Genomic DNA, 21,797 nt, shown 5'->3' with positions numbered 1-21,797 from the left:
AAGCAGTGGTATCAACGCAGAGTACTACATTAACCAATCAGAATAGAGAAATCTTTACTCTTTTTGTCCTGATTGGCCAATCAAATGCTTCAAAGCATTTCTAGTGTCTTCCCAACCGCAACCTATGTTCGTATGTACATTCTTCTGTCTAGTTATTATTTTCTTTAAAAATAAAAACTATTAAAAAATTTTTTCAAGTTTGTTAAATTTTGTTTATTATATATCACATAAAATTTTATTATATATATATGTATATAAAATACAAAAAGGAAACTATAATATATACTCATATTGTAAACAGGTCTATACAGTGATACGCGCGCGAGAGCAATGCTTTATAAAAAATAAAAAAGAATATTTTTAGGAAAATAAACTTTTTATTTTGGTATGGGAATGAAGATATTTCAATCTTTCGAGAGTTTCATGCAAATTATAATCAACTTTTATGATAGACTTATTGCTTGATGCAAAATGCAGTGTAAAATCGATGATCTACCTGATGAATTATTAGAGTACATTTTGAGTTTAATACCACCTTATAAAGATCTTCAAGAGTGCAAGCTTGTTTGTAAAAGATGGTACCGTGCCACCAAAAGTATGCATGCATTTATTTCATTACTCTCTATATGTTTATCATACGTTGTAATAGAATTATGTTAGTGTGGCATAAATTTATTATATATATCTTTCTAATTAGATGTAATGGAACATAATGAAGCACATTTTCAAAAGTCTGTTGCTTTTGGATCTTTACTGTGGAATTCATTGCCATCTACACACTGGACACTCACCATTGGGAAGAGACATTCACATTCTGCTTGTATATATAATAATTCTATGTACGTATTTGGTGGTTGCACAGCTACATGGACAACATTCAATGATTTGTGGCAGTTAGATTTAGGCACAAGAACCTGGGTCAGACCAATCACTATGGGCAACTATCCATCACCTAAAGCCTGTGCCACTATGCTCTATTATAAGAAAAGCTTAATTTTATTTGGAGGCTGGTCTCATCCATCGCCATATCCTTTACATCAGGTAAATATTTAATAAAAAGACATCATATAGTTGATATTATTTCATATAATGGCCATGTTCTGATATAGACTGCCATTACTAAAAATTTACAGTTTATTCTATTTTAGATACATATATACAAAGCAAGTGTTAATCTTATTTAAATAAAATTTGCTAAATTTTATATATGTGAAAACTTTATAAAATATATCTCAAATTTATGTAATTAAATCATAATTTGGAAAGTATAAACAGTCAAATTGCAATATTATTTGACATTTGTTTCATAAATTGTTACAAACTATCTTCTCGTATCTATTTATTTATAATGTTTTTGTTGGCTAAAGAAAGGAGAAAATTAATAAAATAATTAAACAAATGTGCAATAAAATATATGTGAAATATACAAAAAGAGATAATAATATATATACTATATTTTCAGCAATGGAAATTATTTAATGAATTACATGTATACTCTATAGAATCAAATAAATGGACTGCTATAAATACATTAGAAACTCCACCACCGACATCTGCACATTCTGCAACAATACATGGGAACTTAATGGTCGTCTTTGGTGGAGTTTGTAATGGATACAGGTATAGACGTATACTTTTGTAAAATTATGAATATAAATATGAATATTTCAATATTTTTATACATACATATATATTTAATGTTACTTGTATTATTTCATAATAGTTCTAATGATATATGGTGCTTAAATTTGGACTCGTATTATTGGCACAAACAAACTACATCAAATTTGAAACCCCAACCACGTTATGGCCAATCACAAATTGAACTTGGGAAAAAACATCTACTTGTGCTTGGTAGACATTCTTGATTATTTATGAAATTTATTTTTTGTACTAAATATTATTCTTTTTATTGTTAATTTGATTTGTAGTACATACTCCAAAGAAAATATATGACTATTGAGAGAGAGAGAGAGAGAGAGAGAGAGAGAGAGAGAGAGAGAGAGAGAATGAGTGAGAGGGGGGAGAGGGAGGGAAAAAAGAAGAGAGAAAGAGAGAGAGAGAAATCTTTGATATGTATTAAAATAAGGAATAGATGTATAAAATATAAATGTATATGTATGTATGATGTATATATGTATATGTCCGTGTGCGAGGAAGGTGCGCGCGTGCATGCGTATGCGTGCGCGTGTGTGTATGCACTATATAGAATATTTATTTTTCAAAATAATATTATTAAAACAATATGTGTGTATGAATATTACATTGGAACTTTTACTCGTTAATATCGCAACAATTAATTATGTAATTACATGGTTACATATTTGAAATTGCATAGGAGGTTGTACAGGACCAAATGCTGCCATGAATGATGCTTGGTTGTTGACAATGGAAGATACATCTTGGACATGGAAAAAAGTTAATATGCACAATACAGAATGGGCACCAACACGTATTTGGTGTCATCAAGCTTGTAAGGTATATATAATATATATATATATATATATATATATATATATATATATATATATATATATATATATATATTTTTTATAAAAATAGAAATATATTTAATTTAAAAAAAAAAATAATTATTTTATTTTTATAAACCATTGACTTTGTATAATTGGTTTAGTATCTTCGGAGTTATTTGGATCATTTACAAATAATGTGATTAATATCTTAAATTACTTAAAAAAACGCTATCTTGAAATATCATCCCTCCATATAAAAGAAAATTATTTTTATATTATTTCTTTCTTGAATAAAAAGAACAATGTCAAATCTAACTTAGTTTTAAAGAAATTTGATACCATTAATCATAATTGCGCACTTTGTATATGTTGCCAGATCAATTATTATAATGCTATTATTTGCATAGGTGGGAAATTATATTATTGTACTTAGTAAAAATAGATGTCAAGCCAAACCAAGTGATATGAGTATTTCATTAAGAAAGGTTGCTTGTCAAAGAAATACTTCACCACGTTTGTGCGAGTCGAATCTTTTGCATGAAAGGTCTGATACAATTATGATAGTTTTAACTAGCACTGTTATGAAGATTTATGCAAAAGACTATAACAATTTCATTATTATTATTAATTTTTTAGGCCGGAGAATTTATCTGCTATAGATAGAGATGAAAATATAAATGGACGACATGGAGCATTCTCTAGGTCACATTCACAAAATGCACATGCTACATCACATACAGCCAATATTTCAAAAACAATACCATTTTACAGTGATAATACTCTAAGCATGGCTGCATTCCGCGATCAACCTCTGCATCATAATTCAAATACAGATAGACAACGTCAATTAGAATCATTAAGAAGAATGGAAGAGAAAATTCGGAATAAGAAAGCACAACCACTGAAAGTATTTAAAAAAGCCGAGAGTACATTATCTATATTTGTGTTGGATATTACTAATGTTCTTTCCGATGATTGCAATGCTTCGTGGATTCCTTTAAAACAGGACGATCATTCAGGACCTGATGAAAGAATTTTGTATTCTCTTGTAGTTGGAAAAGGAGAATTAATAGTTTTTGGAGGTATTCGTAAAGAGCATTCAACATTAGGACACACTGATGTAGATGATTCTGTAGTATATAATGATCTCTATTTTATAAATCCGCCGCGATATGTTATTTAATATTAATAAATAATTAATAATACACAGAAGCCCTCTATTCTGGAATCATCGAGATTCAATTTTTATTCCGTTATTCTGATATTTTCAATTCCTATTATATTTGAATGGCACATGCATATAATAGTTGTGCGCTTTGTTTTTTTGCTCGTTTTCTCACTTCATGCATGATCACATAACATTTAGCATAGTGAAAGAGCACCACATGGTATATCTGATAAAGTTGTCTTTAGAATGTAACATTTATAAAATTGTTTGCAATGATAAATGAGGCTTTTCTAACGCAGAAACATGACGCGAAAATAAATTAACGCTAAAAATTCAAATTTTTTAATATATGGAATTATCTAAATGCAAACATATACTACAATATATAAGTATTTTATCAAAGAAACAATTGATTTTTTTATATTCTACTAAATAACTCGTTCATATCAAAATTGGATATTTAATCGGTCAGTATGCTTGTTTTTACATTTGAAAAACTTTATGTATTGCAGTTGTTAGAACGTACTAATATAATTAATAGACAAGATCAGATATATGAGAACAGCAACAAAAAGCAGCTCTATATTTCATTCAACATACTTTGTAAAATATCAGAAGAATATAATTTTAGATAAAAGATGGCACAAATTGAAACTTTAAATATTAAACACAACTTTAAACACAATATCTATTATCTTTTTTTATTTACATTATAAATAAAATTGTACTTTAAAATAAAAGATCATCTATTATATAAATTTAGCAAACATAATTATATAATTTATAGATTGCTTTTTGTGCATGCATGTGCGTGTGCATATATATACGAATGATAAACAATGAACTTTTATTATAATTTATACAACAGAAAAAAGTACAAAGATATTTCCCAAGATATAAAATGTTACAAATAGAAAAAGCACACACATAGAAATTTCAAAAAAAAGAGATTGAAATTTTCAGTTATATATACATTCAACGATTTAAATATTTAAATATAATTTAAAATGTTCTATAGCATTTTTCACTGATTGATGTATTTCTGTAAATATAGTGTCATATTCTACAGTCATGATTAGAGTTTCATCATCCAATTTATCAGTCTTCATATCCGAGAAAGCAGAATAAGCAATCCCTAATTCAAAGTGAATATGTTTGCAAATTAGAAATTCTTCTTTTCTTTTAGCTCTTATATACAGTTCCTTAATGGTATTTTCTAAGATTTCTATTCGCAGTTTACATATTTTTATCTGTTTGACTTTGGATTGTTCAAAATATGCAAAGTATTTGTAGGCGTTGGAAATTTCTATTATTATCTTTCCATAATGTTCAAAATTCTTTTCTATGGTAAAATATGATTTTGCTATATCAAGCCATCTCAAAACATTCACAAAAACTACTTTAGCATCATTGAGATTTAACACATATGTATCTGCAATTTGGCTAGTAATACTTTCTAGATTCTTTTCTAAGTCAGCAAATAATAAAAAATTAATTGATTTCTTCCCAGGATTTATAAAGGATTCTGATTTTGAATCATCTGTTTCGCAAGATTTGTCATTTTCTTGACACAATCTTTCTTTTGATAAACGTAAAAGCGCAATTCCATAAAAACCCCAGAATCTAGCAGTATTGGCACAAACATGTTGATATTTATCAAACATTGAAGCATGTATAGATTCTGAATAAGTCATTTTATCTATTGTCATCAATTTGTCCTTATAAAATCTCTCCATCACATAATCAGCAGCAGCAAGATGATGTCTGGCTTCAGTGAAACAATGCTTTGATAAAAAGTATTGACTTAAATCAACTGATGCTAAAGCCCAATAATAACATTCTGTATCTAGAAACTCTAATGTTTCAAATATTTGTCTATTCAATAAATTATGTATGTATATTACCAATCTATCCTTATCTTTGGGCCAAAGATGATATTGCTTTATTAGCTGGTCTACAGTTATTAAATGAAGTTTATCTAGCGAAAGCTGAAAATTTGATTCTTCTTCAATACCAAGAATGTTTGATACATTAATAGGATCAAGATACTTGTTTTTTTCCTCTGTATATTTCAAATATAGCTCCATTGCTTTATCTAATAATGGTTTAGATTCTCCTGGTTTCTGTAGTTTAATCAAAACACATCTTAATTCAATAAGCACTCTTATAGCTGTCAAAATAGCTTTGCGCTCCAGCTCTTTTCCTTCTAACAGTTTGATACATCTCATGAAATAGTTTTTACCAGCATATAATTCCTCCTCATCTGTACAGTCAGCATACGCGAGACCAATATTAAAATAAGCTATTGCAAGAACTATAATATCATCAAATGTTACGTTTGTTGAAGTAACATTCGTTACATATTGAAACAAATCATCCATCCTGGTTTCTATTGTTTTAATCATTTTTTTCTTTTTTTTGGAAAGTTTATTCATTCCGTATAAGTTTTTTACATCAAATGATGATTTCAAAACTTCTAGAAATCTTTTATTAACATCCATATGTTCGACGCTCTCGAGTGACCTTGCGTCTGCTAAAAATCAACATTAAAATATCATTATGCATGGCTATGTGATATTACAGTTTGGAATAAAATCATTTCTGTATATTACCAGATTGAGATGATTCATTGATCCGACGTTTAATGAAGTATTCTACAATTGCTAGCATTATTTAGCTCAATGGATCAGTAATAACAAATAATACCTTTATCTCAATTTATAAGGTCGTTGTTACATATAACAAATATTTATAAGTGCTTGATTTTAAATATGGGGGTTTCCACAGTCCTGTCCATAGACATAGTATAGCAGGGAGCACACACTTTCCATAAGCGCATAATCATAAGCATAAGGAAATTGATTGGTCCATTTCCTTATGCATAACGAAATTGACCAATCAATTTCCTTAATGCTTATAATTATGCGCTTATGCAAAAGTGTGTGCTCCCCGCTTATATCTAGACCATAGATGTAGTATATCTAGAATCTAGGCCGGTATTCATAGTCAATTCTTATTTCAAGACCGTCTTAAGTAATGTCTTAAAATGTTAATACGGCTCTGTGATTGGTTTAGGGCATCTTAAGATTGTGCTTAAGACGATCTTAAATATAAGAATCGACTATGAATACCGGCCCTAGACCGAGCATTTGCCTTTATTTAAAAAATGGGGTTAAAAATGCACGTAGAAAAGGACATACTCTGTTTTGTGTTCCTTGCGTTCTCTCTCGCTCTCACAGAGCATAGCGCTCTCTTTCATCATGCTACGTACGAGCGAGTGAGAAACAGAGTACGTTCTTTTCTACGTGCACCTCGGCTCCCACTCCTCAACACTCGGTCTAGATATACTATGTTTATGGTTCTGTCTCTGTTGATTTACGTTCATAGATATAAAAAGTTTTCAAGTAAGGCCTATTGCACGATATAAAAGTACAGACAATAGGAACAGGAAATAAAAATTATTCACCAATAGGAACAGGGAATAATATATATTCCCTGCTCCTATTGGTGGATAATTTCTGTTTCTTTGCATTGTGCAATAGGCTTTAGGGAACATGAGTATACATAAAGCCCGTATCAAACTACACATTAAAGATTGGCCTAGTTTTCACCAATATACTTTGGCTGCGATCGGAAAGATGCTAGAGATGCTTCGAAGCATTGCATTAACTAATCAGGGTCTTGTTTCCACCGAAGCATTAATTCGCATCTAGTGCGGCGTAGAATCAAATTTAAGTCGATGGAAACACGACTGACTGCGTTCATTTCGCTGTCACTTTGATCTACAAGTTTTATCGGAGTAGCAGCGAATTGACACAAAATTTAGTCGGTGGAAACGCTTGAGAGTAGATGGTGTAAACTTTCACTTTTAATTATTTCGTAACCATCAATATATAATCGATATATAAATATATTGTTATAAATTTTATTAATATTTTTCAACTTTATCATTTATTTATAAAAAAAGTAAAATGGAGCAAATGATGAAAAATGCATATTATGAAAGAGCAAATTAATCTGATTTTTTTCATGCGTCGTAAGTTTAATTATATTATGTAGATCGCTGGCTGGGAGCTTGGAAATATATATAGGTAGCAGTCATATCGTCGCGTCTATGCTCATAATGAACTATCTGTATAGCCTGTACTGTAGCCTGTAGTACCGACGAGATATCATTAAAGACCACAGTGGGCTTACGGGATTTAGTGTGACTGAAAAAAAAACTCGGTGCCCGTCATTTTAGTTCATCCACTTATTGTTTTATTATCAAAAATCTATAGATCTTTTATATAACTGCCTCAAAAACAACAAAATAAATATTGTATTTTATTGTAAATTTACTGTTTTATTATCGACAATGCAAGATTTACTTACCTACAGTAGCGCGTGGCGAGTTTTTTTCCAGTAATATGCTAAATCCTATAAGACCATCGGTCTCTAATGATATCTCGTCAGTGTTTTCGATAATAAAATAATAACTGGATGATATAAAATAACCGTATGGAATAAATAATTTGTGTAATTATCTTCGATTCAATCAAACGGCCGGTAACGTCAACATTCTTCAATTACCTCCGGGCCCACCGGGCCCACTTGACAGTCACAAAAATTTACCTAGGGCCGACGATCTTTAATAGTATTTCGTTGGTGTCTGTAGTCTGTAGCCTGTATCCTATATCCTGTATCTTGTATCTTGTAGTCCTGTAGTCCTGTAGTCCTGTAGTCCTGTAGTCCTGTAGTCCTGTAGTCCTGTAGTCCTGTAGTCCTGTAGTCCTGTAGTCCTGTAGTCCTGTAGTCCTGTAGTCCTGTAGTCCTGTAGTCCTGTAGTCCTGTAGTCCTGTAGTCCTGTAGTCCTGTAGTCCTGTAGTCCTGTAGTCCTGTAGTCCTGTAGTCCTGTAGTCCTGTAGTCCTGTAGTCCTGTAGTCCTGTAGTCCTGTAGTCCTGTAGTCCTGTAGTCCTGTAGTCCTGTAGTCCTGTAGTCCTGTAGTCCTGTAGTCCTGTAGTCCTGTAGTCCTGTAGTCCTGTAGTCCTGTAGTCCTGTAGTCCTGTAGTCCTGTAGTCCTGTAGTCCTGTAGTCCTGTAGTCCTGTAGTCCTGTAGTCCTGTAGTCCTGTAGTCCTGTAGTCCTGTAGTCCTGTAGTCCTGTAGTCCTGTAGTCCTGTAGTCCTGTAGTCCTGTAGTCCTGTAGTCCTGTAGTCCTGTAGTCCTGTAGTCCTGTAGTCCTGTAGTCCTGTAGTCCTGTAGTCCTGTAGTCCTGTAGTCCTGTAGTCCTGTAGTCCTGTAGTCCTGTAGTCCTGTAGTCCTGTAGTCCTGTAGTCCTGTAGTCCTGTAGTTCTGTAGTCTTGTAGTCTTGTAGTCTTGTAGTCTTGTAGCGCTATAGCCTGTGATCTGTAGAGTGAAAGAGAGGGGAATTCACAACATATGACTGAGCATAACATTTGCCGCTTCTGTGTAACTTATGAATACTTGGAAATGCGATAATTCCAATTAAAATTGTTGCCCGAAAATCGAAAGACCCATGTATATACATCTGATTAAAAGATTTTGATGGTATCATCAACTATTTATTTTTGCAAAAAAAGTTTTTCACTGTTGTGAGTTAAAATTATGTGGCATAATATTTTCTCTCTGATTAAGGAAGATTCATCAATATAATATACACTAAGAAATTGAAATTTTATTAAATAAAAAAAACAGAATAGAATAGAATAAAAAATTTAAAAGACTATGACACTGCAACTCCAGCAATAGAGAACGGCAATTCGACAAAAAAAAGAAGATAAGATATTATAAAATATTTATTCCCTTCACTTTATGACAGCTTGGAAATTCAGCATTTTTTTCATATGAGTGGGAATATCACTCAAGGTCTGTGATGGTCAGTGACCATTCCCGATTATCATCATCGATTGAGTGAACAGGTTGTCCTTCATCGCGAGCAATCTCTCGTGTTTTTCTTACATGATTTGCACCTGCGATTTATGTCTGCAAGCCGATTTACATAGCATTATCCAGCAATCATGGACCAATCTGAGAAAAAAGCCAAGAATTTTGAAATCATTGTGAAAAATCTTATAGCCGGCGGTGAGTCACTTGAATTTCCTCAAAAATATCTCACTTCATAATTTTTTAGTAAGAATTTTGGCAATACACGTTTTGTAAATTGAGACAAGAGAAAGAAAGTGATAGAAAGTGGAGCTTTATACATAGAATGTAAAGCTACAGAAAATGCTTTAGAAAAGTTCTGTAATATTGGATTTTATTTCAAGACCATTTCAGATTGTCCTCTTTATTTTTTTTACTTTATACTAGAAAAGAATAAAAGAACAATGTTTTATTCAAAAAATGATCTTGATTTTTATCTAAAAAATTAAAACAAAAATTTTTTAACATTTTTATAATTTTATACAAAAAAAATAAAGAAAAATCCTGTATAATAATTTTTGTATCTTCTATATTATCATTTTGTAATTATTTTATAAAGCACAAGTTTAGAAATAGATTTTTTTTAAATATATATCAAGATTGTCTTTTTTTATATTCCATATTCCAAAAAAAATATCTTTAAAGATAAGCTAAATATAACTCAGGACACTTTAATTGTATTTCTTTATTTAAAAATGTATATGTATTATAAAATTTTATATTATAAATATTGTTATATGTATTATAGGTGTAGCTGGTATGTGCTCAAAAACAACTGTAGCACCTTTAGACAGAATAAAAATTTTATTACAAGCACAGCATGAATATTATAAACATTTAGGTAAAAAATTGAATTCTTGCTAATATTGTAATATGAATGCTAACAATGTGAAATATGATTGAATTTATAACATATGTACACACACATGCACGCACGCGCGCGCACACACACACAACACACACATATGTATGTATTTATGTATGTATACATACATACTTTGCAGGTGTTTTCTCGGGGTTAAAGGAAATTGTTCAACGTGAAAATTTCCTTGCTTTATATAAAGGCAATCTCGTTCAAATGATTAGAGCTATGCCTTATGCAGCAATACAATTTACAGCATTTGAACAGTATAAGAAGGTAACGAAGAGAATAAATATTAGAGATTATTCAAATTCAATGTATTGTTCAATATTAAATATAGTAATTTTTATCTAGATTATAATATTTAAACAATAATATTTATTGTTAGGGCTGTACCTTATGCTGAATAAACTCTAAAAACATGCTTGCATATTGAATAACTTTCATAAAGATATTTGCTAGAGAGAAATGTAGAATATAAATAATTAAAATGAATGAAACTTACTATTAGGGAATTAATGATAAAGTTTATTACTTACAGAGCAATAAACGTACTACAAATCGCAAAGTAAATACATAATTCTTTCAGCCATGCCACAATTAACTAACTAAATATTGTGTTTTTATACATATGATATTTGAAAATACTGCAATAACTGCTTAGATCCAATTTTTCCTACTCTTGAATTAAAATCTCCCCTATCATGTTATTTTAAATATGAATAATTTTATTATTTTATTATTTTGTAATTAAATATCTTAAATTCCTCCTATATTGACAAAAAAATTGACATTGCAAAAGATATTAACGAAAATGATCGAACCTGGTTCTCTCTACTTTTCGGCAAATACTTTATCAATTTCATTACAATCATATGTATAAAGCTTTGATGGCATGTGTTAATAATATTTGCTAATTAATTAAACTAAACGTTAACTTTTAATCAGCTTAGAAAAAAATTTCAAGAAAAATAGAGAAATTGGATATGTATTGAGGGTGGGTCATTTTAATCAATCCACTGGAATATTTTACAGAGCCCTTAAGTTGAAGACAAAAATTGTTTCAGATAAAAGTTATTTGGTATTGAGGGGATCATCTGATGGTGATCTTCATTTGACCATGGATCAAAGTCCAAAAGATTATTTCATGATCAACTTAATTTTTTTAAATGAAATCCTCTATTTTTTATTGTATATTCTTATAATCCTTCTTGAGATCTTTTCAATATATTATAATAAAGTATTTTTTCATTAAGTATTTTTCGAATTATTTTATATCTTAATCTGACATATTCTGAAATAAAAAATAAAATATCTCGTAAAATATTTAGTTTTCAATAATCTTACCGTAATACTTTTATATACAGAATAATGAAACAAATCAATTGGTATAAAGAAAATAATTGCTTTTTAGAAAAAGTATGTAATTATTTATGTGTATTGGATAATTATCCATGGTTAATTATTTATATTCATTAAATAATCCATATAAATAATGTATGTTTTTAAACAATTATTTGTGTTTTTTACACCAATTGATTCATCTTATTATTCTGCGCATAAAAATATTACAGTAAGATTATCGAAAACTAAATATTTTACAAGATATTTCATTTTTTATCTATATCTACACTATATTATATTATAAAGAGGTAAAGTTTGTTTGCTTGTTCGGGATAATCTCAGAAACTACTGAACCAATTTGAAAAAATCTTTCGCTGGTGGCTAACTTAAAACTTCCTAAGTAACATAGGTTACATATCATCGCATTGCAACGTCTAGGAGCCAAGCAGTAAAGAAGAACGTGCGTGAAGTCGGAAAAAAATACATCGTTCACGCTCTATATTCTAATTTAATGTAAAAACTATACAACCAATTTTAATGAAATCTTCATCAGTACGTTTCTAGAGATCTCAGGAGCTTTTCAGGATATGAATCATAATTGACCTATATTTGCCCATTCTCACAAATCGAGCGCGCGAGAAAAAAACGCCAGCTAGTATCAAAATATATCAGATTAAGATATAAAATAAGTTGAAAAATACTTACTGAAAAAATACTTTATCATAATGTTTTAAAAAAGTCTCAACAAGGATTATAAAAATATACAATAAAAAATAGGGAGTTCTATTTAAAAAAAAATTAAGTTGACCTTGAAATAATCCTCTGGACTTGAATCCAAAGTCAAATGAAGATCATCATCAGATGACCCTCTCGATATCAAACAACTTTAATCTGATATATTTTTGTTTTAAGCTTAAAGACTCTGAAATATTCCAGTGGATTGATTAAAATGGTCTACTTTATATAATATAGAGCAAATAGATAAGACTTATCATAACTGAAAAAGCCTTATTTATTTATTTTGTATTATACACGTATAATCGATCTCTATTTGTTCTCGTCAAGCTGTAAATGTTAAAAGAACTGATATAATGTTTGCGTAATTTTTGTCAGCGTTTAGGAAAATTATTCAAACATGGTTCACATATAGATGGGTTCTTAGCTGGAGCTGCCGGAGGTGTCACAGCAGCTGCAATTACATATCCACTTGATACCATCAGAGCAAGATTAGCCTTTCAAGTTACCAGCAATACACTTTATTCTGGAATTAAACATGCTGCTGTTAGAATGTTTAAAGAGGTACACATATATAAATAATACAGATGATTTATTTCTATCTTCAAAAGATGTATTTAAACCTATAAAAACTATATTTGTGCCTTTGTACTACAATAATAACAGAATTGCCTTAATTATATTCAGTTATGTTATAAATTAGGATAATTGTCAAAATAAATTTTGAATACGAGAATGAGATCAGACTTTAAACCTAAACACATATAGACAATTGAATCATGTATATATTGATAATACGAAAGATAATATGAAAGATTTAATCTTCTTATGAAATCCAAATATTCTTACATGAAAAAATTTTGATAACTTTTCACAATTTGGATTTTGTTTGAATCAGTACAAGTTAATGAAGTTAATGGAAAGATAATATTTCAGGAAGGTGGCCTACGAGCATTATATAGAGGATTCTGGCCAAATATGTTAGGCATGATACCCTATGCAGGATTTTCCTTCTATACATTTGAGAAATTAAAATACCTTTGCTTGAAATATGCACCACAGTATCTTTGTTCTGAATATAAAACAACTGGTGAGTTAGATTGCTCATTTTATATTTTCTAATGGGTAGACTATAGAAACTTTAGATTTCGGATAAAGAGAGAGTTATGTTATTATATGTTTGGTTCAATGGTCTATGCTTCCTATGTATACATTATTTCGTGAATCCAGCAAAACTGTAATGATAGGATGATTACAATTACGATGTCCTTCTATTTATGAACATATGTATCCCCCATTTCTCTATTACTCAATCGAATAATTATGATATAATTAAGTTGCAAAATTGCTTTCTGAATGAAAATTCTTTTAGAAAAAAAATGAAATTTATGTTATTTTTTATTTCTTTTATTGGGCCTATTTAACTTAAAGCCATGTTCTCTTTTCAAAAAATTTGCCAATCACAAATTTAAAGGATTAACAACGCATTAAGATCAAAGAATCGGCGTTTTTAACGATAAATAATAAAAGTAAACATAATAATATTATATTTCATTGTTGCAGATAGTCTTATATTAAATATACCAGCAAAACTTTTATGTGGAGGCGCGGCCGGTGCTGTAGCGCATACTTTCTCTTATCCATTGGATGTTACAAAGAGACGTATGCAATTGGCAATGATGAATCCAACTACACATAAATATGCGTAAGTAATATGATATACAACAATATTCTCCAAGAATTTTATCTTGCAACAGAAATTAAAACGGCTCTCTTGTGTTTAACCTTACAATACTTTTTTAAATTACTATCGTTATTATATTTCCATAATAGGCCTATTCTCTAACTTTGTAACAACGATGTCGTTATCGTTACGTGTCGTTGCGCAGACAAAACGTATCGAGAAATAGCTGCGCAGGGACGCATAACTATAGCGTATTTGTCGTTGAAAATTACAGAATAGAGGTTCAGGTACCATTAATGCAGAAATTTATAGTAAATGAGTAAATTTGTTTATTTGAATATTATTAATCTATATAAAATGAATATTCTCAGGTCTGGAATGTTGTCTACAATTAAGATGATATATATTGAGGACGGCATTGTAAAAGGTTTATATCGTGGAATGAGTATCAATTTTTTACGAGCAATTCCTTTTATGGCAGTTGGTTTTGCTGTGTATGAGGTGACAAAACAGATGCTAAGTTTAGACACAGGAGTAAAATTATAATTAAATACATAATATTACATAAAATAGATGATTAGAGTTCTTATGTATTTATGTGTGTATTCTCATGAATAATAATAATAATGATAATATACAATCTTTTGTTTTTCAATATTTTTACGAAAATGTTCAATCTATCATGAAAGGCTGGATTGTGAATAGTAACTTGTTCATTATATTTACAATATGATAAATATATTTTGTAGAAATAGATATATTTAATTACATAACAATCTATATTGAAAATCAAGATTGAAGAATAATTAAATTATGTAACTTATTACACTTCAATATGTAATTATTATTTACATAGATCGACAAAATTATATACCTGTGAAAAATGAAAATATGTGTGAGAAATAAAAATATGATATATTTTTGTATGTATTATTTCAAAATCTATTTGTATGTATAATAAAAATATGTTTTATTTTAATATATATTACTTATTTTTTTTTATTATTAATAGATGCAAGTATTAGATAAACTAATATAAAAAATATTATGTGTATGTGTGTGACTTACAGAGGTTCAAATGATTAAAAACATGCATAAATAGATGAATCTTACATGAAACATGCGTTTTTTTCTAAAATATTACGAATATGTAGAGCAACAAAACAAATAAAACTCTGTCTACATATGATAATATCGTTTTATTTCTGCAATTCCTTATAATAAGATGACATTATATAATTATACGTTTATGGCATTTTTTTGTTCCTTTTCATAAATCTGGGCTTATCCGATACCAGATTTTTGCAAATTATATTAAAGTATTTAAATAAAACTTGTGTCAAGTAAAAGAATATTGTAGGCTTAATTCTATGCCAATTTTATATTTATCATATACAATCGATTTATATATGTATAAATATTATTCCAGATAAGTTAGAAAATTATAAAAGCTATCACAAAAATTTTTAATTTGAGATATACAAAATTTGTTCCGTATATTGTAATATTTAAATTAAGAATATCAAATTCTATCGAGTTAAATCTAAAATAAAAGTTTAATTTGTCAAATGACTATTATTATTATTATTATTATTATTATTATTATTATTATTATTATTATTATATATGTATTAATTAATTATTTTATACAGTACGAATATTTTCAAAATTTATATCAATGAAAAATATTTAAAATTGTAAAAAGAGTTTTTATAAATGTATAATAGCTTTTCAGTATATCCCATACCATTATGAAATCAAATCAACAACAATATTCATGTATAGATATTAATATACTAATCATATTTTCAACAAAATATTTAGTAATCTATATTGATTTTATCCATTACATGAAAGTTAATATGCAGTGAGAGAGGACAATAAATAGAGCAAATATAAAATTAATCAGTTCTGGTTGTTGGTACCTATTATTTTGCTGTACTTTTAATCAAACTCCGTCGCATTATAATACTACAAGTGCGTTTTTGTTCTATAGGAAAATTTATTCTTATTATTGTAGAGTCCGAGAGTCAGAGAGAATATATTATGTGTATACGCATAGTTGTGTAATAGAAAACGAAAAACAAAAGAAAAAAATGCTCAACCTGCATTGTGCAGAAGAAGGATCGCGAATTTATTTCCGCGCTGCGTCCTGTGTTATGGATTTACAGTCTTAATAAATTGCTATGTAATGTGCATCTTACAAATTTCAGGTTTGTTTCACCATCCATTGTCGTCGCTATTGTGATTGCTTCATTATGCATTATATTCGAATTGTAATGCTTATTCCTATAAATACGTCCGTATGTATGTACGCTTTTCATTTTTTTTTTAGCCGCTCATTATACACGATGCTCCTGCACACATTCAATGAATATGAAATTTGACACAACGCATTGGATTGCTTTGGCTTGCATTACACATGTTTATTTACCAGAAGCATCATTTTATATCTATTAATTAATAAAAAGATCATCAGTAGGTTTACAAGCAATTTTTTTTCTTTTAGTTTAACCAATGTGAATGCAAGATTCACTCGGTATAAAATACATGTTTCACTTTAGGAGGCAGATAGAATTGATGCAAAAGTTTTCCGTTATGTTTCTAAATTACCATTCATTAACCAGTATAATGCATAACTTAACTCTTTGTAATTGTAGTTCGTAAATTAAAAATTATGTTCATAATATAAAAAAAAATATAGTTAACAGAAAAATCTATCAGAGACCAATTAAAATTTCTCGCTGTATATCATTAAATATAATTATTTTTTCTAAATAAAAAAAAAAAAATATTTCAAGTGTGCGAATATAGATATATAAATTTCATTAATTTTTCTTTTATTGTATTATTCTGGAAAAATAATGTTATGAATTAATAAAAAGTGATTTCAATAAAAACAAGACTTACGTTCGTACGTTTTAAAAATTTTTATATCATTTAGATAAAAATATTTACTTTTGTGCTTAAAAATAATGAATACTACATATTATATAAAATTAATAGATAACTATAATTCTAACAAAATTATTGTCTGATGAATTCATGTGTAATACAATAATACAATTTAATATTAACTTTTATTATTAAAGGTTCTTTAATAATCTCTATATACATAGAAATTATATTTATTGAATTCTTATACAGCACAATTTATAAACATACTAATTTACTATTGCATCAACTCATCTTTCTTTCAAGTGGAACATTTCATGCTCCATTCACACCAATAATAAATGTGACACTCTCTTAAATATAAATTATGATCATCTTGGTATATTTTTTTGGAATCTTGCATGTGACAAATAACTTGGTTTAGAATATACGAGATATTTTGTGTACAAGTACAATTATTCTCGATGAAAATTATCAATATTCTCATTCAAGATTACAAAATAATACCATTTTACCAATATTTTTTGTTTATCTATTACGCGCGAATGTATGTGCATATTCAGTTTCTTTATAATAAAAATACAAGCGGATATAATAAAAGTTGTAAAACTCAATGCTACAAGTGAATTTAATCAATACGTGTGTACATTATTGTATTCATTTTTCTTCTTTAGTGTACAAGAGTAATGTTGTGTCTACATGTATTGTGTAAGGCACGCACAAAACGTGCGTGTAATCTATTCTATTTCTCAATGAGACACCACAAAGTGAGCCATGATATAATACTTGGAGCTATATGTGGCATATGAGAACTTGTTTGAGCCTCACACTCATTTAGCGATGTTCTATTATAAGTTATGTTATCTGGCGTCACTATAAAGTCAGGATCGCGTGATTTCCATTCCCCTACCTTGACACTTAGCCCTGAAGCCTAACCTCTTAGAGGAAGTAGTCTGGCGTTCGCCTGGTAACATGTGGTTCTCCACGTCTTGGTGCTGGGTCAAACTGTAGGCTGTGATAAAAATAAAGAAAATTAATTGCGTTTTTATTATACTTTTACAATTTGAAAATATCTTTCTTTACACATAATAAATTTTTTTTTAGTGCAGTATAGCACATTTGAGATTATCATATTATCATACATATTTCATACATTTATGTTTTACATTTAATATGTATAAAGTTATTTATCTTAGTTATATATCTTAATAATGCAATTTGAAAATAAATATGCACAATTTAAATATATATATATATATATATAAATGTATTAAAGTCATACTTACAATGAATATTTTAAAGCATCATCCAATTCCATGATAGCAGCTTGATTTCCGCAACGATAACAGTAATTAGGTGCAGAGAATATAGTCACAACATTACGGTCATGACACCTGAAACAATAACATGTTATAAATGATATCATTTATTGCAAACTGTTTATAGAATATTCTATATTAAGTTATACACACATACAGTAGAAAAAAAATTGTTAAATATTTTAAAACTAAGTAAATAATATCGATGCTTGTATGTACCAATTATAACCCTCCATAACCAACTGATGAGCTCGTGATACGAGTGTTAATCCATTGGAGTGGTTGAATGTTTCAGAAATATCTTGACCAAAAGTATATCCTGCTCCACGTGGTGAAATACCCCATCCTCCTCTATCATCTGGATCCGACCATAATAGATCACACATGGGACCCTATTAGATAACAGACGCGATTTATGATGATAAGATAAATTTTCTTATTACATGTAATGGAATTTGCAGGAATAACAAGAGCAGATACTAACTTCGTGTGGCACTTCCTGAAGACGATCTAGAGCACGTATGTGATCTAAAGTATCGATCGACGGCGATAAACCACCATGCAAACAAAATATTTGACCATCGACCAATGCTGTTAGTGGTAAATAATCGAATAGGTCTGTAAAGAACTTCCATACATTGGCATTCCCATATTTACGTAGGCATTCATCATAAAATCCATACACTTGTGTGATTTGTCTCGACTCATGGTTGCCCCGCAAAATAGTTATTCTTTCTCGATATCGCACCTTTAAGTATACAAAACAAAGAGAGGAAAGATATGTAATAAATATGATACATATTTATTTAATCTAAAAAATACATGTTATAAAGAATAACATCTGAATGTATTAATTAACAAATATACAAATATACTTCAAATTATGATTATAAATTATAGATATCTTGAATTATAACACAGAAATTTATTTATATATTATATTATACCTTAAGAGCTACGAGTAGAGTGACAGTTTCAACCGAATAATAGCCACGATCGACATAGTCACCCATGAAGAGATAATTTGTATCAGGTGATTTGCCACCTATTCTGAACAGTTCCATCAAATCGTGGAACTGTCCGTGTACGTCTCCACATACTGTTACGGGACATTTTACTTCTTGTACATTTGATTCCTTAGCTAAAATTTCTTTCGCCTGGAAATTTCAGATATTATGAAATAAAATACTGTCTCCCATTCTCTTGTTCTGAGAGAAAAAAAGAGAAAGAGAGGAAGAGAGTCTCTCCTAGAGAACCTAACCTAACTGTTATAAAACAGAAAAAAGTAAGATAAATTGTACTATAAATAAGAAAAGAGCAGATTACAAGTATAAGACAATGTAATATTTAAATAATAATTTAATATTTAATATTTAAATATTTTTTGTATTAATGTTTTGTGATCAGAAAATAATCTGATATAAAATAATATGTAAATATTTAAAATGGAGTAATGCAATAAATAAAATACCAGATCAATAAAAAATTTTAGATTATATTATCCTATTGCTCATTAAGAAATACTTTGTAATGCTCAGATAAATTTCTTCTAAATGAATTTCAATTGTCAGTTACAGATACAATTACTGGCACGCATTTAGAAAACTAGATGCTTTGGCCAATTGGCATAATATACGAATGCAATGCAGCGATACATTATTGTGAAGTGCGTTATAGCTATAATATTATCTTCAAAGGTCTAAATATAGCCCATTCAAAAATACTTGTTTCATTATCTTAATATGATAATCAATATCTATTTACCATTAGAATTTAGAAACTGAAATAAACCTCATGATAATCAAATAAATTATTCTTCAAATAATTCTTTAATTCTTGCAAGAAATTATTTGTATTACACTATTACTTTTCAAAAATTGTAATAAAATATATCAAGACTTTTCGTAGTTGAAGCTTGGATACCAGAAAATTTTGGCTAATATCCTATTCAATTTCAAGCAACTATTATTTCTCCATGTTAGTTTAAATCTAATGGAAAAATATTTCAGTCCATTGCATACTGATTCATAGCAAACAAATACATCATCAATCAATTGTCTACATGTATCAACAGAGAGATAAGAAGGAATGAGAGATGTTATTGCTGATATTGTAATATTATATATAATTGTAATCTGTAAAAATGGTAACACTGTTCATCTTTTGTAGAAATTGTCAAATGATACACACTTAGGAAGAGATGTATAAATTAATTGCGACAACACTGAATATACACTTGTTGCAGAATTGCATTAACAGGTCTGAAACGACATATATAAATATTATATCTTACACACACACACACACACACGCGCGCGCGCGCGCGCGCGCGCCCGCTTTCGTGTGTAATATAGTCATTGATTAAGGATTGCAAATCTCTTTGCTTCCAAGAGCTAGCCGACTTTTAGATTTCGATATCGATGTCACCGCGATCGTCGAGAATATAAAATCGAAGACGTTGGAAAATCCTAAATATTCTTGAATTTTTTTAATAATCTTGAATTTTCGTGAAACGAAAGCGAATGTTCTAATGAAATACGCGTGACATTTCAACGAACCATGTTTGACGGCGGTGCACGCGCTAACCGAGGTCGGTACTGTAGCACAGTGTTCCTATTCGAACAGCGTGCGATGCAATCGAACTGGGATCATTTAATCATGCGACGCGAAACGCGAATGGGATCATGTGAAATTGATCGATTCCGCGAAGCGATTGAGTACCTTATCGCAGAGGGTTTTCACTTGGCTCTCTGTCAGTTGTTTGCAATCGTTTAATTGTTCTATCCACTGGTCGAGTTCCTTGAGCGACGCCTTCTCCTCCATCGTACCTGTTTCCGGGTCTGCACGGAAATTAATGCACGGTATAAATCCTGCACACCTTCACTGTCGCATGTAATCCGTCGCCGAACGAGCACCCCTAATGCGAAATTAAATCATTCGGTTTTTCTTTCCCAGCCACTGGCTTGAGAGAGAGTCCCGCGACACAAATATCCCGTAAGAGCGGAGAGCAGCGCTCATTCGCACAAAATGGCCGAACGCCGAGCCCGAGCGCTGGCGCGGTGACGTCAAATTGTACTCATGCGCGATGCGTGGTACACCCCCGCCAAGGCCGAGACTGTGGGCCATGGGCCATGGCCGAGGCTGACGTCCGTCAATCGGTATCGCAATGCGAGGCTCGTTCGACCAATGGCGATTGACAACGACATTGCGGCTATTAGACAGACACGGCAAACTACATTACGTATTAATTCAATGATGGTAATGGTGCGGTCCATAGCCATAGACATTATAGTATATTTAGACCGAGTGTTGAAAAGTGGGAGCCGAGGTGCGCGTAGAAAAGGACATACTCTGTTTCGAGCTCCTTGCATTCTTTCTCGCTCGCACGTAGC

At 30.0% G+C, this 21,797-nt stretch overlaps 4 protein-coding genes across 7 annotated transcripts; 2 read left to right on the top strand and 2 right to left on the bottom strand.

Moving 5' to 3' along the window:
• The first annotated feature begins 248 nt into the window (after positions 1 to 248).
• Fbxo42 (F-box protein 42) lies at positions 249 to 4,341 on the top strand. Of its 2 annotated transcripts, XM_070303311.1 has the most exons (8): positions 506 to 595; positions 698 to 839; positions 899 to 1,041; positions 1,463 to 1,620; positions 1,724 to 1,854; positions 2,339 to 2,478; positions 2,882 to 3,018; positions 3,111 to 4,341. In XM_070303311.1, exons 2-8 carry the CDS (start codon positions 713 to 715, stop codon positions 3,655 to 3,657), a joined length of 1,383 nt encoding a protein of 460 aa, XP_070159412.1. In that variant the 5' UTR covers positions 506 to 595; positions 698 to 712; the 3' UTR covers positions 3,658 to 4,341. The 2 variants fall into 2 exon arrangements, with proteins under 2 accessions (XP_070159407.1, XP_070159412.1); XM_070303306.1 differs by having other exon boundaries at positions 249 to 595; positions 698 to 1,041; positions 3,111 to 4,340.
• Positions 4,342 to 4,461: 120 nt separating this feature from the next.
• On the bottom strand, positions 4,462 to 6,526 carry LOC138937240 (KIF-binding protein-like). Of its 2 annotated transcripts, none has more exons than XM_070303287.1 (2): positions 6,255 to 6,526; positions 4,462 to 6,175 (listed from the first exon to the last, which is right to left on the bottom strand). In XM_070303287.1, the coding sequence occupies exons 1-2, from the start codon at positions 6,310 to 6,312 to the stop codon at positions 4,626 to 4,628; spliced, it is 1,608 nt and encodes a 535-aa protein (XP_070159388.1). In that variant the 5' UTR covers positions 6,313 to 6,526; the 3' UTR covers positions 4,462 to 4,625. The 2 variants fall into 2 exon arrangements, with proteins under 2 accessions (XP_070159388.1, XP_070159399.1); XM_070303298.1 differs by having other exon boundaries at positions 4,462 to 6,172.
• A 1,272-nt stretch (positions 6,527 to 7,798) lies between these two features.
• LOC138937230 (solute carrier family 25 member 16) lies at positions 7,799 to 15,079 on the top strand. Of its 2 annotated transcripts, XM_070303271.1 has the most exons (8): positions 7,799 to 8,190; positions 9,463 to 9,725; positions 10,315 to 10,407; positions 10,571 to 10,704; positions 12,886 to 13,071; positions 13,444 to 13,597; positions 14,071 to 14,212; positions 14,563 to 15,079. In XM_070303271.1, the coding sequence occupies exons 2-8, from the start codon at positions 9,662 to 9,664 to the stop codon at positions 14,735 to 14,737; spliced, it is 948 nt and encodes a 315-aa protein (XP_070159372.1). In that variant the 5' UTR covers positions 7,799 to 8,190; positions 9,463 to 9,661; the 3' UTR covers positions 14,738 to 15,079. The 2 variants fall into 2 exon arrangements, 1 of the variants encoding a protein (XP_070159372.1); XR_011447478.1 differs by lacking the exon at positions 7,799 to 8,190 and having other exon boundaries at positions 8,891 to 9,725; positions 14,071 to 14,478; positions 14,563 to 14,648.
• A 1,218-nt stretch (positions 15,080 to 16,297) lies between these two features.
• On the bottom strand, positions 16,298 to 21,453 carry Mts (protein phosphatase 2 catalytic subunit mts). Its single transcript, XM_070303259.1, has 6 exons — positions 21,127 to 21,453; positions 19,353 to 19,562; positions 18,890 to 19,153; positions 18,625 to 18,797; positions 18,373 to 18,480; positions 16,298 to 18,098 (listed from the first exon to the last, which is right to left on the bottom strand). Exons 1-6 carry the CDS (start codon positions 21,226 to 21,228, stop codon positions 18,026 to 18,028), a joined length of 930 nt encoding a protein of 309 aa, XP_070159360.1. The 5' UTR covers positions 21,229 to 21,453; the 3' UTR covers positions 16,298 to 18,025.
• Between the last annotated feature and the right edge of the window lie 344 nt (positions 21,454 to 21,797).

This window comes from Polyergus mexicanus, unplaced genomic scaffold, assembly GCF_030449975.1.
Source record: "Polyergus mexicanus isolate NDT 795.1 unplaced genomic scaffold, iyPolMexi1.0 SCAF_1, whole genome shotgun sequence".
NCBI classification, from domain to species: domain Eukaryota; kingdom Metazoa; phylum Arthropoda; class Insecta; order Hymenoptera; family Formicidae; genus Polyergus; species Polyergus mexicanus.
The sequence above is the reverse complement of the archived record's forward strand: the minus strand, read 5'-3'. Positions and strand labels throughout refer to the sequence as shown.

What these genes read in the sequence shown, in the direction of transcription:
- LOC138937230 (XM_070303271.1), top strand. Translation starts at nt 9,662, where the DNA reads ATGGACCAATCTGAGAAAAAAGCCAAGAATTTTGAAATCATTGTGAAA. An exon ending in TGAATATTATAAACATTTAG is followed by an intron (nt 10,408 to 10,570) that starts GTAAAAAATTGA and finishes CATACTTTGCAG; the next exon opens with GTGTTTTCTCGGGGTTAAAG. An exon ending in CCAACTACACATAAATATGC is followed by an intron (nt 14,213 to 14,562) that starts GTAAGTAATATG and finishes GAATATTCTCAG; the next exon opens with GTCTGGAATGTTGTCTACAA.
- LOC138937240 (XM_070303287.1), bottom strand. Translation starts at nt 6,312, where the DNA reads ATGCTAGCAATTGTAGAATACTTCATTAAACGTCGGATCAATGAATCA. An exon ending in CAATGAATCATCTCAATCTG is followed by an intron (nt 6,176 to 6,254) that starts GTAATATACAGA and finishes GTTGATTTTTAG; the next exon opens with CAGACGCAAGGTCACTCGAG.
- Mts (XM_070303259.1), bottom strand. Translation starts at nt 21,228, where the DNA reads ATGGAGGAGAAGGCGTCGCTCAAGGAACTCGACCAGTGGATAGAACAA. An exon ending in TTCAGGAAGTGCCACACGAA is followed by an intron (nt 18,798 to 18,889) that starts GTTAGTATCTGC and finishes GTTATCTAATAG; the next exon opens with GGTCCCATGTGTGATCTATT. An exon ending in GATGCTTTAAAATATTCATT is followed by an intron (nt 18,099 to 18,372) that starts GTAAGTATGACT and finishes TTTTTATCACAG; the next exon opens with CCTACAGTTTGACCCAGCAC.
- Fbxo42 (XM_070303306.1), top strand. Translation starts at nt 472, where the DNA reads ATGCAGTGTAAAATCGATGATCTACCTGATGAATTATTAGAGTACATT. An exon ending in GGAGTTTGTAATGGATACAG is followed by an intron (nt 1,621 to 1,723) that starts GTATAGACGTAT and finishes ATTTCATAATAG; the next exon opens with TTCTAATGATATATGGTGCT. An exon ending in TCGAATCTTTTGCATGAAAG is followed by an intron (nt 3,019 to 3,110) that starts GTCTGATACAAT and finishes TTAATTTTTTAG; the next exon opens with GCCGGAGAATTTATCTGCTA.